Raw genomic sequence first — 13,030 nt, 5'->3', positions numbered from 1 at the left:
ACACTCTTATTTTGCTAAGTGCATTGGGTTGCATAGCTTTTAAATCATGATGCACCAAAGTGCATTTAATCACTTACAGCATGAAACCATTATTATTTTAATCCTGCAGTTTGATTTATGTGTTAGCTGCCTCCAGACTTGTATCCTAAATGCTGTGGTATTTTCACTGGAACAGAGAGCTCCACAGGCTCTCTATGGGGTGAGTTAATTGGGAAAGTGCTTAAAAAAATTAAATAGAGTATATTTAATCAGCTGTAATAAACATCTGCCTGACAATTACAACTCTATACATCTATCTCCCTTGTTGTTGCTGTTTACTTTCTGAATATTTTGGCTAATAGTGGTTTGACTTGCAAGCCTTGCTTGTGGTGACTGGTTCATACTCACCAAAGTAAAATATTTTCCTTGTTATATCTGACATGAGTAATAGTTCCAGGCTTGCACCTGGTCATTGCAGAAGGCAGTGGTGTGTAATGCACATGGTTTTGAGGCTGCTCTCTGGGAGTTGGTGCACAGTAAGCTGTGATGAGAATTTGCTAACTCCGTGGTGTAGCTCTTCAGGTGCTTTCCCACCTGCAGGGCAGTGTAGGCACCTCTGCAGGAAGGTGCCTCCACGAAGGCACTGGTGGCTCAGGAGTACCCACACAGAGAACTGGTGAAGGATGGCTGATCCATTGCTAACTTGGACTGTGGCTTACTGCATATTAACTTTCCCATGCGGACCAACGCCTGGTGAAGTACCCAACTGGATGAGAATGTTAATCCATCGCCACCCTAGTGAGCATAAATGCCTTTATGCGTACAGATATATGTTCCTTCTGTTTGATATATAAATATACTTGGTTAGTTCAAAAGCAATTATGATGTTGCACATAGATAGCCTCCTGTTCTTCTTTTTGTTATAAATGGTATATAAGAAGCTTAATCGGGAAAAATAGTCATGTAATATTTCTATCATATTTTGTGTTTTTGCAGTGAGAGAAAAACGCAAGAGTCTCTATATAAACCACGTAAGTGCAAATGCCTCGCTATGCAGCTTTCTCCTTGTTGTCTATATTATACAGTAAATAAGAGTTATCACACGTGATTTCCATATTGGTGAGAGGGTTCTGATGCTTCAAATGTCTGTTCTGCATCAGGATCCAGAAGTATAGGTCTCTGCTATTGAGTTAGTGGAACAGATCTGTTGGTTTGAAGACAGTATCATGCTCACAACCGCTGTACGTAGGTGACCGGCATCTGGGACAAAGAGCTGCACACAGTAGTATGATTTCTAAAATTATTACAAAAAACTCTCAAAACTTTAAATTACATTTGTGTGCAAGTTTGCTTTGGCAGAGAGCTGCAGCATTTGATATTTACACAGAAGTTCTGAAGTGCCTGACCAGTGCCGATGCAATGGGAATGTGGATTGACATGTGGTACATGCTGCGTATGAAGATGGGGTTTTGATACGCGTGTGTACCCCAGGCATCTTTCAGTTCAGTTCTCTACTGTTTGAATCAAATTCTTGGTGAAGTTGAGAGCAAACCCCCTGTAGCCTGCTTTGGGTATGGGACCAGGCTCTTTGCCCCAGTTGGTGGTGTTTGTACTACTGCAGTGCCTGGAACCAGTGATGTTCCCCTATGTTAAGCCTAGTGCTGAAATATCTGGAGTCACGCCTCAGTAAAATTGAAGAGGGAAAGTATTGTCTCCCAAATGGTATTTGCCTTTAGGGTGAAACAGGGAGAAGTCCTCAAACTTTTCTCTATCTGGAAATATAGGCCATAATTTCATGAATCATTTTTAAGCCAGTAGAGCTGCTGAAAGAAGCCTACGTGGTTTGTACCCTCTGCATTCCTCTGTGCTGGGGCGAGTGTTTGTTCAGCTCCAGGTAAAGTGGATTGGGGCAGGAATGCACAATGCAGGTAGATTCAGCACAGCAAAAAGCTAAAATGGGTCTGCTCCTAAATGTGATTCACTTCAGGGCTTGCACCCACAGAAAGGGAGGGAAGGAGGAATGAGCCGGGGAGTGGGGCGAGAAGGCAGAGCTGCTTCATTTGTTGGCAGAACTGGTTTGTGCCGAGTGTTTCTGAAACTACTGCTTGGCTCCAAAAGCAAGCTGAGATTTTCAGTTTCCCAAGAGTTAAGATTTTGGGAAGACATGAGATACTGTGAGGCTTATAAAAGCCATAAAGTTGTCCCCACTAGGTTAGCAGATATGCTCAGTGCTTCTCACCTTCTGCTCCCCTGTAAAACATTTCCACTGTTCACAGTGCATGTAATCAGCTAACGCACTGGGTTCCAGTAAACTTAATGATGTGGGCTTGGGAACTTCCAGCATGCCTTTTAGCCTCAAATTTGGGGGGTTCAATGTGAAAAAAATGAGTATTTAGACACTGCAAAGCAAGACATTAACCGTTTCTGTGACAGTCCACCTTGTGTCATGGATTAATTTCTCTCATGTCCTGAATTTCTTCATGTCCTGTAAAAACTGGGTTCTGCTTTGAGCAGATTGAACGAAGATGACTCTCACAAATGCTGCTGGAAGCACAGTATTGCAAACCCTGGTGTAAAATATTTTTAGGCAATGCTGGACTTGTTGCAGAAAAGGGAAGGGTGATCCTGTCACTGAGGAGTTGTGCTGTGGGGAGCTCAGCGCGGCAGTTTATGCAGTTGGTAATCGAAGTGCTGTACCTCCTAATTCCTTTTTGTTTTCAAGTATCATTCAAAGCATTGGCAAAGGTAGCAGCAATGTAAACTTCCCCCAGTAGTCTGGTTTACTGCAACCTTAAATCTGACTTCTTTGTACTTATAAAGTACTTCTTCTGAATTACAGACCTAAAAATAACTTTTATGAAGCTGAAGTCTTTACCATGGTGCTCTCTGTGTGTGTCCTTAAAAGTCAGAGAAGTTTTTAAGGCAATACTTGTAGATAAGCTATATTTTCAACTGTGGCCTGTGATACTGAGGTTGTTACTTCAGCACACCTGTGAATATTCATTCAGCACCTCTTAAATATTCAGTCTGCTAAAGCTGATGCACAAACTGGTGATCATTTTTTGAAGTGGCTACTGTGGCCTTTAACTGGAAATTGTGTTTAGATTTGTAGACTGCAGGGAACCTTTGTAATTTTCTTGTTTGAAGAAATTTGAGGAAATAGTTAAATTTAACAACTGTACGTGACAAATTATGGGTAGTATTTACATGATAAGTGAATTATATACCCTATTGGTTGATCAATTCTTTTCCACTGCTTTTCAATGTGTGCTAAGCGCATTTCTGACAGGAGCTATTGCTACTCATCTGTTTCCTTGTTCATGTGAAGTTTTGGGTCCCCACATCTGCTCTGGAGGAGACAAGCTATAGGACATTAATTTTGAAACATTGTTTTGCCTTCCTTTAACAACAACAACTCACCATAATGCAGCATTCTTCTCTTTCGTGGTTTTTCTGTAACATCGTCTTTTATTTTTTGTAGTCTTGTATACCTGTTCTTATTTCGTAAAAAATAACCAACAACATTTTCATAAAAAATGAGCAACAAAATTCTTCTGTCTTTTTGTGCACTATCTTACTGGTTATTTTGCAGGCAGAGTTGAACATCTCCCGAATTATCAGGGTGGCTGGCTAGCAAGAGAATTATCAAGAAATGTTGTGTTTTTTCTTCTTTAACTGCCTGTGTAGTTCTGTGTGATAATAGCTGAGAATAGTAGTTTATACAAATACAGTTCTAAAATGTTACGTATGGCAAGAATTAATATTGACTGTTTTTCATTTAAAAATGCACTTTCTCAGTATGATAATAATGCTCTTCGTTTCCTTTCTTGCTTGCTCTTGTTTGTAGAATATTTTAATTATCTGAATAGTTTCCTTTCGTCCCCAAATACAAATAGCATGTTCCTGCTTTCGTTTATTGCGCTTTGCAAGGGCTTTCAATTGCCATGTTTCAGATTCACCTTGGCAGTAGGTGTGATGGAAAAAGCCAGCAGCTGTTCTTTTTTTGGGGTGGGGAATGCCAGGGGGAAGGAATGAAAGTGGGGGTGACAGGGTGCTAGGGAGAAGCCGTCATCTTTCAGTCTTCCCGTGAAGCCCAGGGAGACCAAAGACAGGTTGGAGATGGTGCTGGATCCTTTGCACAACTTACAGCATCCTTGTCGGGGCTGGAAGATGCCTGCCTGCAGCGTAGCTGGTCTGTTTGCTTTCTCCCTGCCTGTTACAGTTTTTAAGCAATTGCAGCAGACACTGCTTCCCTTTCCCGTTTAACTGGTGGTTGTTTTTTGTTGTGGCTTTAATGCTGCTTCAGTGTGCACTTGTCTTTTCTTTTAATCTGCTTAGTCAAGCTGCTGAGAGGGATAAAGATGCAGACTAAGATAGAGGCGTTTCCTTTTTCAGAGAGGAGAGATTGCATCAGTATCTCTGCCTGTACAAGGAAAGCAAACAGGAAGACATGTTTTACGTATTTTGGGGGAGGGGGTGGAGAAAATGTGAATTTTTAAAATTATTGTTTGCAGTAGTTAGTTCTTTGCACTGTGTGATTATTTTATTGCAGGGGAAGGGAGCAGGAAAGGGGAGGGAAAAGTTGTTTTCTCCATCAAGTTTTTCCTAGCAATTTTCCCTTTCAGATAAGATGAATATGCTCTGTTTGACAAAGTACTTTCCTCTCTTCTTGGCAAGATATGCTCTGAAAATTGAATCTGTGTTTAGGAGCAGTAATATTCAGTAAAAACAAGGGATATTTTTTGCATATTGAAATATTTTTAAAGGAAGATAAAGGGAAGGAAAAGGAAAGGAAGAGAAAGGGAAATAATACCTCTCTTCTGTTTTTTTTAATTTTTTTTATTTTTTATTCTGGAGACCCTTCATAAGCTTTGTAGCAATAGCTTCCTTTCAGCATCATACTGTTTTGAGATCTGGACGTGACTTCCACTGTCTGCTACCCAGCAACTTGATGTTCAAATCCCAGCACAGTAATACTGTTTTTATCATTCCAAGTAGGAAAACTAACACCTGTGTATAGACAAAAATTTTTTTCAGCTTCCTGGGTTGTTACTCATGCCAGAACCCTAGTCCCTGAAAGTGACCCCTTAGGGATTTGCATCAGGGGAGGCTTCTTCCCAGCGACAGCCCTGCTGATGGGGACCAGTGGAGAGCAGAGGGGTCTTTTGCTGTACGTGGTGTGGCAAAAGCAATTTTTGTGAGCCTTGTTCTGTGAGCTTGAAATTATGTACGGTATTGGCTTCTGGGTAGCCCCTAAATTTTCCTGTCAGAGTGGATAAAGAGGCTGTTCCACTTCCCTACTGTAAACCTACTAGGCATGTGACTGTAATCAAACACTTTTAGCTATTGAATATAAAGAGTAAATATGGTGCATGCCGAAAAGAAAACATAATCTAAGAAGTGCTTTCATCCATGAAAAATGCAAAGCACAATGTAAAATATGAAATGTTGTTTTCATTAAGTGCTTGAGGATGGCTATTGTAAAGGTTTATAATTGCTGTCCAAATTCCTTATGATATTTTAATTAACATTCCTCGCTTAAAGAGAAGAACAAGATAAACTGGAAGATAGATTAGAGGCTTCTCAGGTGCTCTTGAAGTTCTCTTAGAGATTGCTTAATCTGGTTTTTGCTCCTCTCCATTGCAAGATCACAAAAAAACAGGTCTAGAGAGGGCCTTTAGAGGTCATCTGGCCCATCTAGCAGATTCCTTACACTGATGCCATTCTTAACAGATGCTGTTTTAAATGCTTTTTCAGGCTTCCAATAAGTTAGAATAAACAGGTTTTCATTAATAGTTTACTTAAATTTACTGTTTGAAATGGTTTTTTCTAATGTCTTTCAGCCCCTTGCTTCTTTTCCTGCACTCTAGGGTGAAGAATTTTACCTCTCCTGTCAGCCTCAAGGCAGTAAGTTATATGAAGTGGCAAACATTCATAGGGGGCGGAACAAAAAATAACTTTTAAGGTGGAACGAGAACACCCAGGAGAGTTCTTTTGCAAGGCAGCTCTATAACACTTGCTGTGCTGGGAGCCTAGTAAAGTCCCTCTGGTAAAATTGCACAACACTAGCAATTATACGCTATGTAAATATAAGCCTTTTAGTGTTCAAAGAAATATTTAATCTTTTCAGGTTTGTAAAACAAGATGTTTTATCAGTAGTAAAGTGGGGCCTGTGTGTGCTGCAGAAGAGTTTACCAGTGGTTGCTGAGTCTCCCAAGAGCTTGGTGGTACGCTGACATAATTTTCTATAGTTGACACAAGTAAGGACAAGCTTTGAGAGACAAAAACCTGCAAGTACAGATCTAGTCTAAGGGATCAGTTTTGGACATCATCAAACATTGGAGAGACTAATCAACTGAGGACAAAGTGGAATCATGTCATAGACTGATGGGGAACAATGTGTATTACTTAAGAGTGGTTGGGCTGGACCTTTTTTTTTAATTGTAGATATTGGCAGAGAAAGGTTAAGCGAACAGCGGTGCAGTTTCCTGTAGCTTTTGTTCAGGTGAATGTACCCATGTCTACCCACTAAATGTAGACAGTTGTGCTGTAGTACCAGATTATGCAAGATGAAAATGCAGCTTTGCAGAGCTGTGCAGAGAATTGTGTTGCATGGCTTGCTTGATTCTGGAAGTACTTTGTTGACCTGTAAAATCATGTTTCTGCTGTGAAAAATGTTGTCAGAACTAAATCATGTCCTGAAGCAATAGAAGATCCACAAGATAGGGACCTCCCTTTTCCAAGTCAAAAGCAGTCCTGGTATTTGTGCTCGCTGTTGTAATTTGGCTTTGTGTGTACTTTTACATGCCAATTTTGCCTATTAGCATTTTGGCCAGCCTCTACTGCCTGGAAGCTAATGGGCATGTCTCCACAGACGGGTGCAAGCAGGCCTCAATTTTTCCATGGGGGAAAATACTATTTAATAGTAGCTTTTAAAATCATGCAATAACTTACACCTGGTTTGACAGAAGGAGAGACAATGCTATCATTATTTAGGACAGAAGCTGAAAATTATCTTTTGACGGACAAGTGCAAAAGAACACTGAAAAAGGCTAAAGCTCCGCTGCCAAACTGGGAGCTGGCTGGCTGAAGGCCAGCTCTGGTACAAAAGCTGTATGGCTTCATTAGGGAAGTGTCGCGCCCAAATGAACAAGTCCCGCTGAGCAGCAGGGCAGAGTGCCATTCCAGTGTGGCTGAAGAGCTTCCAGGACAGAGCTGGCTGGTATCCCTTCTGGCCAGTTGTGAGTGTGGGGTTTGGTCACTATACACCTGTCCATTGGGTGTTTCTACCCAAAAACACCCTGAAATTACTGTTTTAACAAAAGAAATAGTCACACTTCCCCTTTCCCCACAATTTCAGGTTTCACTTGAGTGATGCTAAAATGAAGGCTGAGAGAAATTCATCCTTCTGTGTATTCTCATTGTGAATAAGTCAGGAATTTGTTGTGATTCCCTTCATAGCAGGTACATAAAAGTAGTTCTGCAGAGCTTGTATGATTTTGATGGCAAACTAAGCCATTCAATTTCTGATAAGATGTATTTTACGTAAGCTTCAAGTAAATCATATTGTTCAAACATCTTAAAGCAAATGTGATTTGGAAAGTTGCAAAGTTTCAGGATGAAGCTGGGAGAAAAATAACGCAGTGATATTTCCTTAGTACTAGCTGTGCAGGAGGGAAAAACTGCTGGTTTTAAGAGCTAGAAACACCTGGTGTTAAATTGAATCTTGATCTCTTAGAGCTGGTTCTGTAGCACATGTTAAAAGCGTAGCAAGTTATACAGCCATTTCTTCGGTTACACATCCTTTTCTGTAGAGAAAAATATTCCACAAAACAGCTATTATGTATTCATTGGAACCTATATTGCCAGCATTTCTTAGTGAACATCTTTGGTTGAAATAAGAAAAATAACAACTGCTTCTGAAGTAAAGAGCTATGAATTCTCTCCACCTAAAGAAATCACAAAATGATAGAAAACTGATCCAGAATTCATCTCAAGAGGCTGTTTGGTTTGGTTCTTTGCCTCAGACCATCTAAGACTTTATTTGCATATGTTAGTTTTACCTCTTCTGTACAACTTTTAGTGATGGAGATTCTATCACTGCTTAAGACACTCAAGCTATCCCTGCCATTAGAAAAATGAGATACTTTGGGGTGGGTATTTTTTGCCATCACCTTCTCTCATACTTTCATGTCCAATCTTAATTTTCCCTAGTTCAAATCAGCCTCCTCTTTCTTATCCCATCCACAATGGTGAGGGAGAACAACATTCCCTTCTTTGGAATTCCCTTCAACATGATTTAAGCCTAATATTGTTGCTTTGTTCCTGGAGAAATCTTCCAGTTTTTCAGTTTTTCCTTCTAGATCAGGTTTTTCCAGCCTCTGATTGATCTGACTGTCTGAAATCAATTCTTCTTTCTTGAAATACAGTGGTCAAAACTGGACATAAAATTCCAGCTGAGCAGAGTGGAAGGGTGCTCAACCCTGTTGTGTACATGGTAACTCTATAAATCCTCTATTACATTTTCCCTTTTTTATAAGAGAGTCCTCTGCCAGTTAATGCCAGCTTCAAATTCAGTAGAGGATACCTTGATGCTGTTATCAAAGTTACTGCTCAGTATTTTACATTGAGTAGACCAGACCTATGTGGAATATCCCTTACTTCAACCTTCCAATTTGAAAGTGATCCCTGGGTAAGCAGAGTATAGTTTTCCAAATAGAATTTTTACCTGCCGTGTTTTTCTTGTTTTGCCCTTTGGGAATTTTATGCCAGATGAAGTCGGAAGTCGTGCTGCAGTTGAGGAGCGTGACATCTGCTGAGTCTCAGCTGGGCTACAAAAATACTACTACTGCGAGTTAACGTACCTGTAAAGTGTATCCCATTTCATATTAATGAGGTGCTTTGAATTTGTAAATACTTCTAATAGCAGAGACTGTGAAGTCTCCACACATGTCCTATGCTCACTGTCATGTTTGCATATGAAGATTTACAAAAGGAGCTGTACCAGTCCTTTCTTTCTCCCATGCTATGCTTAATGGTGGGACAGAACCTGAGAAGGATACTGTTAATGTTAGAGGGTTTGGCTGATTTCTTCAAAGGCTCTGTTTTCTTTCTCAGCTCTTCTGATTTTTTTATGCTTACAGCCTCTCTGACTTGTCTAAGTGGAAGATTTTTGTCATCACCCATGATGGACTGGAAATATGAAGGCATTAAGCTCCTCTACAGTTTTAGGTGTGGACTTACCCCATTGAAATAGACACAGAAGGGGGTTTCTCTGTAGGATGTCTTCCAGCTGAGTCAGGCTAGAATATGAAATTAAGGGTTTTTTCCAGTAATTTTTAACAGGCAGAAAATCTATTCCCTGGCATCCCGTATGGCTGCAGTTGGGCGTCAGAGTAGAAGCTGGGAATGTTGATCTCCCGATAGGTGAGTTATTCACCTGGCCCCAATGTGTGTGTGTGCCCAAGGTAGTAGGTTTACACTTGGCACCATTTTTCAGACTGGGAGAGGTACCCTTCCTGCCAAGTTGTTACGAACAGAAAGTGAGGCATGAGACACCACATATTCTCCTGAAGTGTGAAAAGTTCTAAGCCTAACAAAGTGTGATGTGGGCTGAAAACTGTGGAGAGTTCTGTGATGTGGTAGTTTCAGGAATAAGGTGCGTGGCTCTACTTATTGACATGTATCAAATGTTAGAGTGCAGTTTACATAAGAAAATTTAAATCTGATAGTGGTGTTGCTACAGAGTTGTTTTCTGTTTTTTACTCGTGCTTGCCTTGAATGAATCCAGTCCATTTATCTTAAATTTTATCTAAACCTTTAAAACATGCTGGCACTTAAAATGTATAATTAAAACTTTCCATGTGTGCTTTTTTTTTTTTAAATGATACTGAAATGTCTGTACCTCTCCCTTTTTTCCAAACACTAAGCAGTCTCCTTTTCAGTTGTGTTTAAGTTGCTTTGCATTTATCATGCCTGTGGAAGGTACTCAGCAGTCTAATCCAGAAATTTGAACTAAGCTGTGGTAGAATAAAAGCTGTAAATCACCAGTCCCCATGTCATTCTCTCTGTATACATCAATGCTGGGTAATACATTTTATGGCATTAATGCTTCCAGTGCTTCTCAATTTTCTGTTTGTTGCCTTGCTTAACATATAATAGCTTGGAAGGTGGATGGATTATGAGCTTCCAAAGTATTACAAAGTACCTTTCCAAACTCCTGGAGAATTTTTGAGAGGGGGTAATATTTTTCATTTTTTCGGTTAACTTTTTCATTTCCAAGAAAATCAGTTTAGCCTACGAATTTATTGGTCAAGTGGAGTGACCTTGATGGAATTTGTTGGTGAACTTTGAAATAATTTGAACATGATGTTTGTATAATTGCAAAAGCTTCAGAACATGATTTTCTCCTATTAATGGAAGACTTTGAATGCTTTTCTGCTCATAGCTGGGAAAAACAGAAAGATGACTCAGATTCATGTAGGTTTTACCAGGAGTCTGTCTGTTCTGTATCTAATGAATGCTGCTAAAAAGTCTGCTGCCTGTGGAAAATGAAATGTTAATGAGATGATGGAGTGCTGGCACCTGAAAAAATAACTGGTTTGGAAACTGGGCAGGGGAAGATGTATTGAGGTAGGAGTCGTGGGACTGCAGTCTGGGTACTCGGTTGCTCTGAGCTGGTAAATGTCTGTGGGTTCCACCAATGGTTTTGATGTTGGTCTCCCCACTGAAACACTGGAAACAACATTGATTGTAAGGCAAATTGAAATTGTTATGTGGATGTGCCAACTGAATTTTAAGTCTATTCTGTTGTAAGTTAAACATGCAATTTGTCTGGTCTTAACTTTACTGACATCGGCACTTGGTCAAGTTGTTCACTTGTGTAGATAGAATAAGCAAGGGTAAAATCAAAAGGCATTATTGACTGTGATAATAACTATTAGCTGATAAGATGAAACTATGAAGCTATCTCAACAACAACAAAAAAATCAGAAATAAGCAGTGTTATCCAATGGGGTTTTGTGACAGCTTTCCAATGTTTTCCTATGGTAGTGCAGAAATAGGATTGAAATCTGTTGAAAACTTTTTCTATTAAGAGATATATTGTTGATTCTTTCTTTATTTGCAGATCCGCTTTCTCTTACATCCTTTGATCAATTTTCCTCCTAATAACAGTCTATGCTTGATGAATTAATTATATTTTTCCCTATTTTTAAAGTTTTTTAGTAGTTTTACTGTAAAGACCTCTTTCCCCTATTTCATTCTTTTAGGTTTGTTTTTTTGTTGTTGTTGTTGTGTGGTTGAGCATTTTTTTATTCTCTTTTCTCCAAACATGGATTTGTATCTGTGTAAATCAGTGTTCCTTTTTTTAACATGATTTCTTTTACACTCTTCCACTTACTCCTTTGGAATGAGGACAGAAGCATAAGTTTTGTTCATCTCTGCTTTCCAAATGTGTATTTTAATTTGAGTAATTTTGCAGAAAGATTTTTGCATGTGTTTTTGGGAAACAGGGATGGAGGGGAGATTGGGACTTAACAGCGTTAGGCAAAGCTCAAGCAGGGATTGTTGTGACTTGTGCACTGGTAATTATTTCTGAACTTTCTGAACTGCTTCAAAACATGATCACATTACTGTGTGCGTCATCGTGAGAGACAGAGAAATTTGTTTTTTCTAAATTCTTACATCTCCTCAGAAAATTGTTTTGGTATTACGTAATTGCCATTGTTCTCTTGCATGTTTTTTATAGCATCCTCCTGGGCAGTTGAGAAGGAAGTACAGTTCCTGCTCCACTATTTTCCTGGATGACAGCACAGTCAGTCAACCAAACCTCAAGTATACCATCAAATGGTGGGTTTTATAAATTTTTTTTGCTAGAACCTGCGTTATGTATATGCATATATGCACACATAGTTCTGAGTCATTACTAAACAAGCTTCACAGGTCTTAGTTTTTGAAGCAGTAATTTTTTCTAATGCAGTCATGCTCCAGAGGCAGTGAATAGGATGAGCAAAGGGCATTACTCTGATTTTAGAATTAAACTCCTAATATTGCATATCTTACCAGAAAGCAGCAATTAAGGATCTCACATTCTAGCAGCTGAAATTCTTGGATACTTGCTTTGGATGAGTTCTCAAAACTTGCTTGAATACTTGTTTATCCAGAATTTAGGAATCACCAGAAATCTCTTGAAATTGAAGAGCTCTTTTCTGTTCATGAGCAAATGCTCATTTGTTAAGTTTTCTTTCCAGTTTTCTCTTTGAAATGGAAATTAATTGCCTCCAGATTCTTTTCCTCACTGAGTTCAAGGGCACTGGCCGTTTATTGCACAGCAGTGGGGAACTTTGTATGTGGTGTGTGCATGGGCTTACCCTTGGGTGACATCTCAGATGTTCATTTCAGGTTTCACTGATGCCTTTTTACATTTGGAGAGAAATTAAATTTATATTTATAGGGTATTCTTTTTTACATTTTGCACAGAGGTAAAATGAGACAACAAATGCCTGGGCATTTTGTGCTCTTTGTTTATTATGATTGCTGGTATCTCGGGTTGTTTGTAGGATGGTTACTTTGGTGTAATCAAATGCAAAAGTTTAATAACACAAACTCTGGCTACAAAGACTGAGAAATACATGAGAGACAATTACATTCAAACTAACACATTCAAAGGAGTTTGTACTGTTGGTGGTCACTAAAACACATTCTTAATTTTTCTGTTTAAGATGAAAAAAAGGGAAAGTAGAGAAGGGTTTTTAGTCAGACTGACACCTAATTCCTCGTCATCTGTTTCTGCCTGAAATATAGTCTCGCTTTTTCTCAAGTTCCTTAATTAGTAACTTTAAAATCAGATGAACACTGGGAAAATGTTTTTAGTTTTTGAGGTGTGTTTTTTCCTCCTGGATTTTTTTTAAGTGCAGCCTTTGGGCGGGAGGGGTTTGGTCCCTTTTAGCATTTTCAGCCACCGTGGTGGCCAGCAGCAGCCATCGGGGGGAAGGGAAGGGTACAAGGTGGTGGGATTTGGGAGGGACTGGGGGTGCGTGGGGGGGGGCAG

The 13,030-nt window shown here is 39.5% G+C and overlaps 1 protein-coding gene across 8 annotated transcripts in view; it reads left to right on the top strand.

The window, feature by feature from the left end:
• CCNY (cyclin Y) overlaps positions 1–13,030 on the top strand; it is a 124,301-nt gene that overhangs the window by 78,839 nt on the left and 32,432 nt on the right. For 6 of the 8 annotated variants that reach the window (XM_014945099.1, XM_014945098.1, XM_014945097.1 and 3 more), the window contains 2 exons: positions 976–1,010; positions 11,729–11,829. In XM_014945099.1, coding sequence (XP_014800585.1) covers positions 976–1,010; positions 11,729–11,829 — 136 coding nt within the window. The remainder of the gene's footprint in view (positions 1–975; positions 1,011–11,728; positions 11,830–13,030) is intronic. The other 2 variants (XM_014945100.1, XM_014945104.1) reach the window with 1 other exon arrangement.

The sequence above is a fragment of the Calidris pugnax genome, unplaced genomic scaffold (assembly GCF_001431845.1).
Source record: "Calidris pugnax isolate Ruff unplaced genomic scaffold, ASM143184v1 scaffold54, whole genome shotgun sequence".
Classification (NCBI taxonomy): domain Eukaryota; kingdom Metazoa; phylum Chordata; class Aves; order Charadriiformes; family Scolopacidae; genus Calidris; species Calidris pugnax.
Note: the sequence above shows the minus strand (reverse complement) of the source record. Positions and strands in the feature narration are given on the sequence as shown.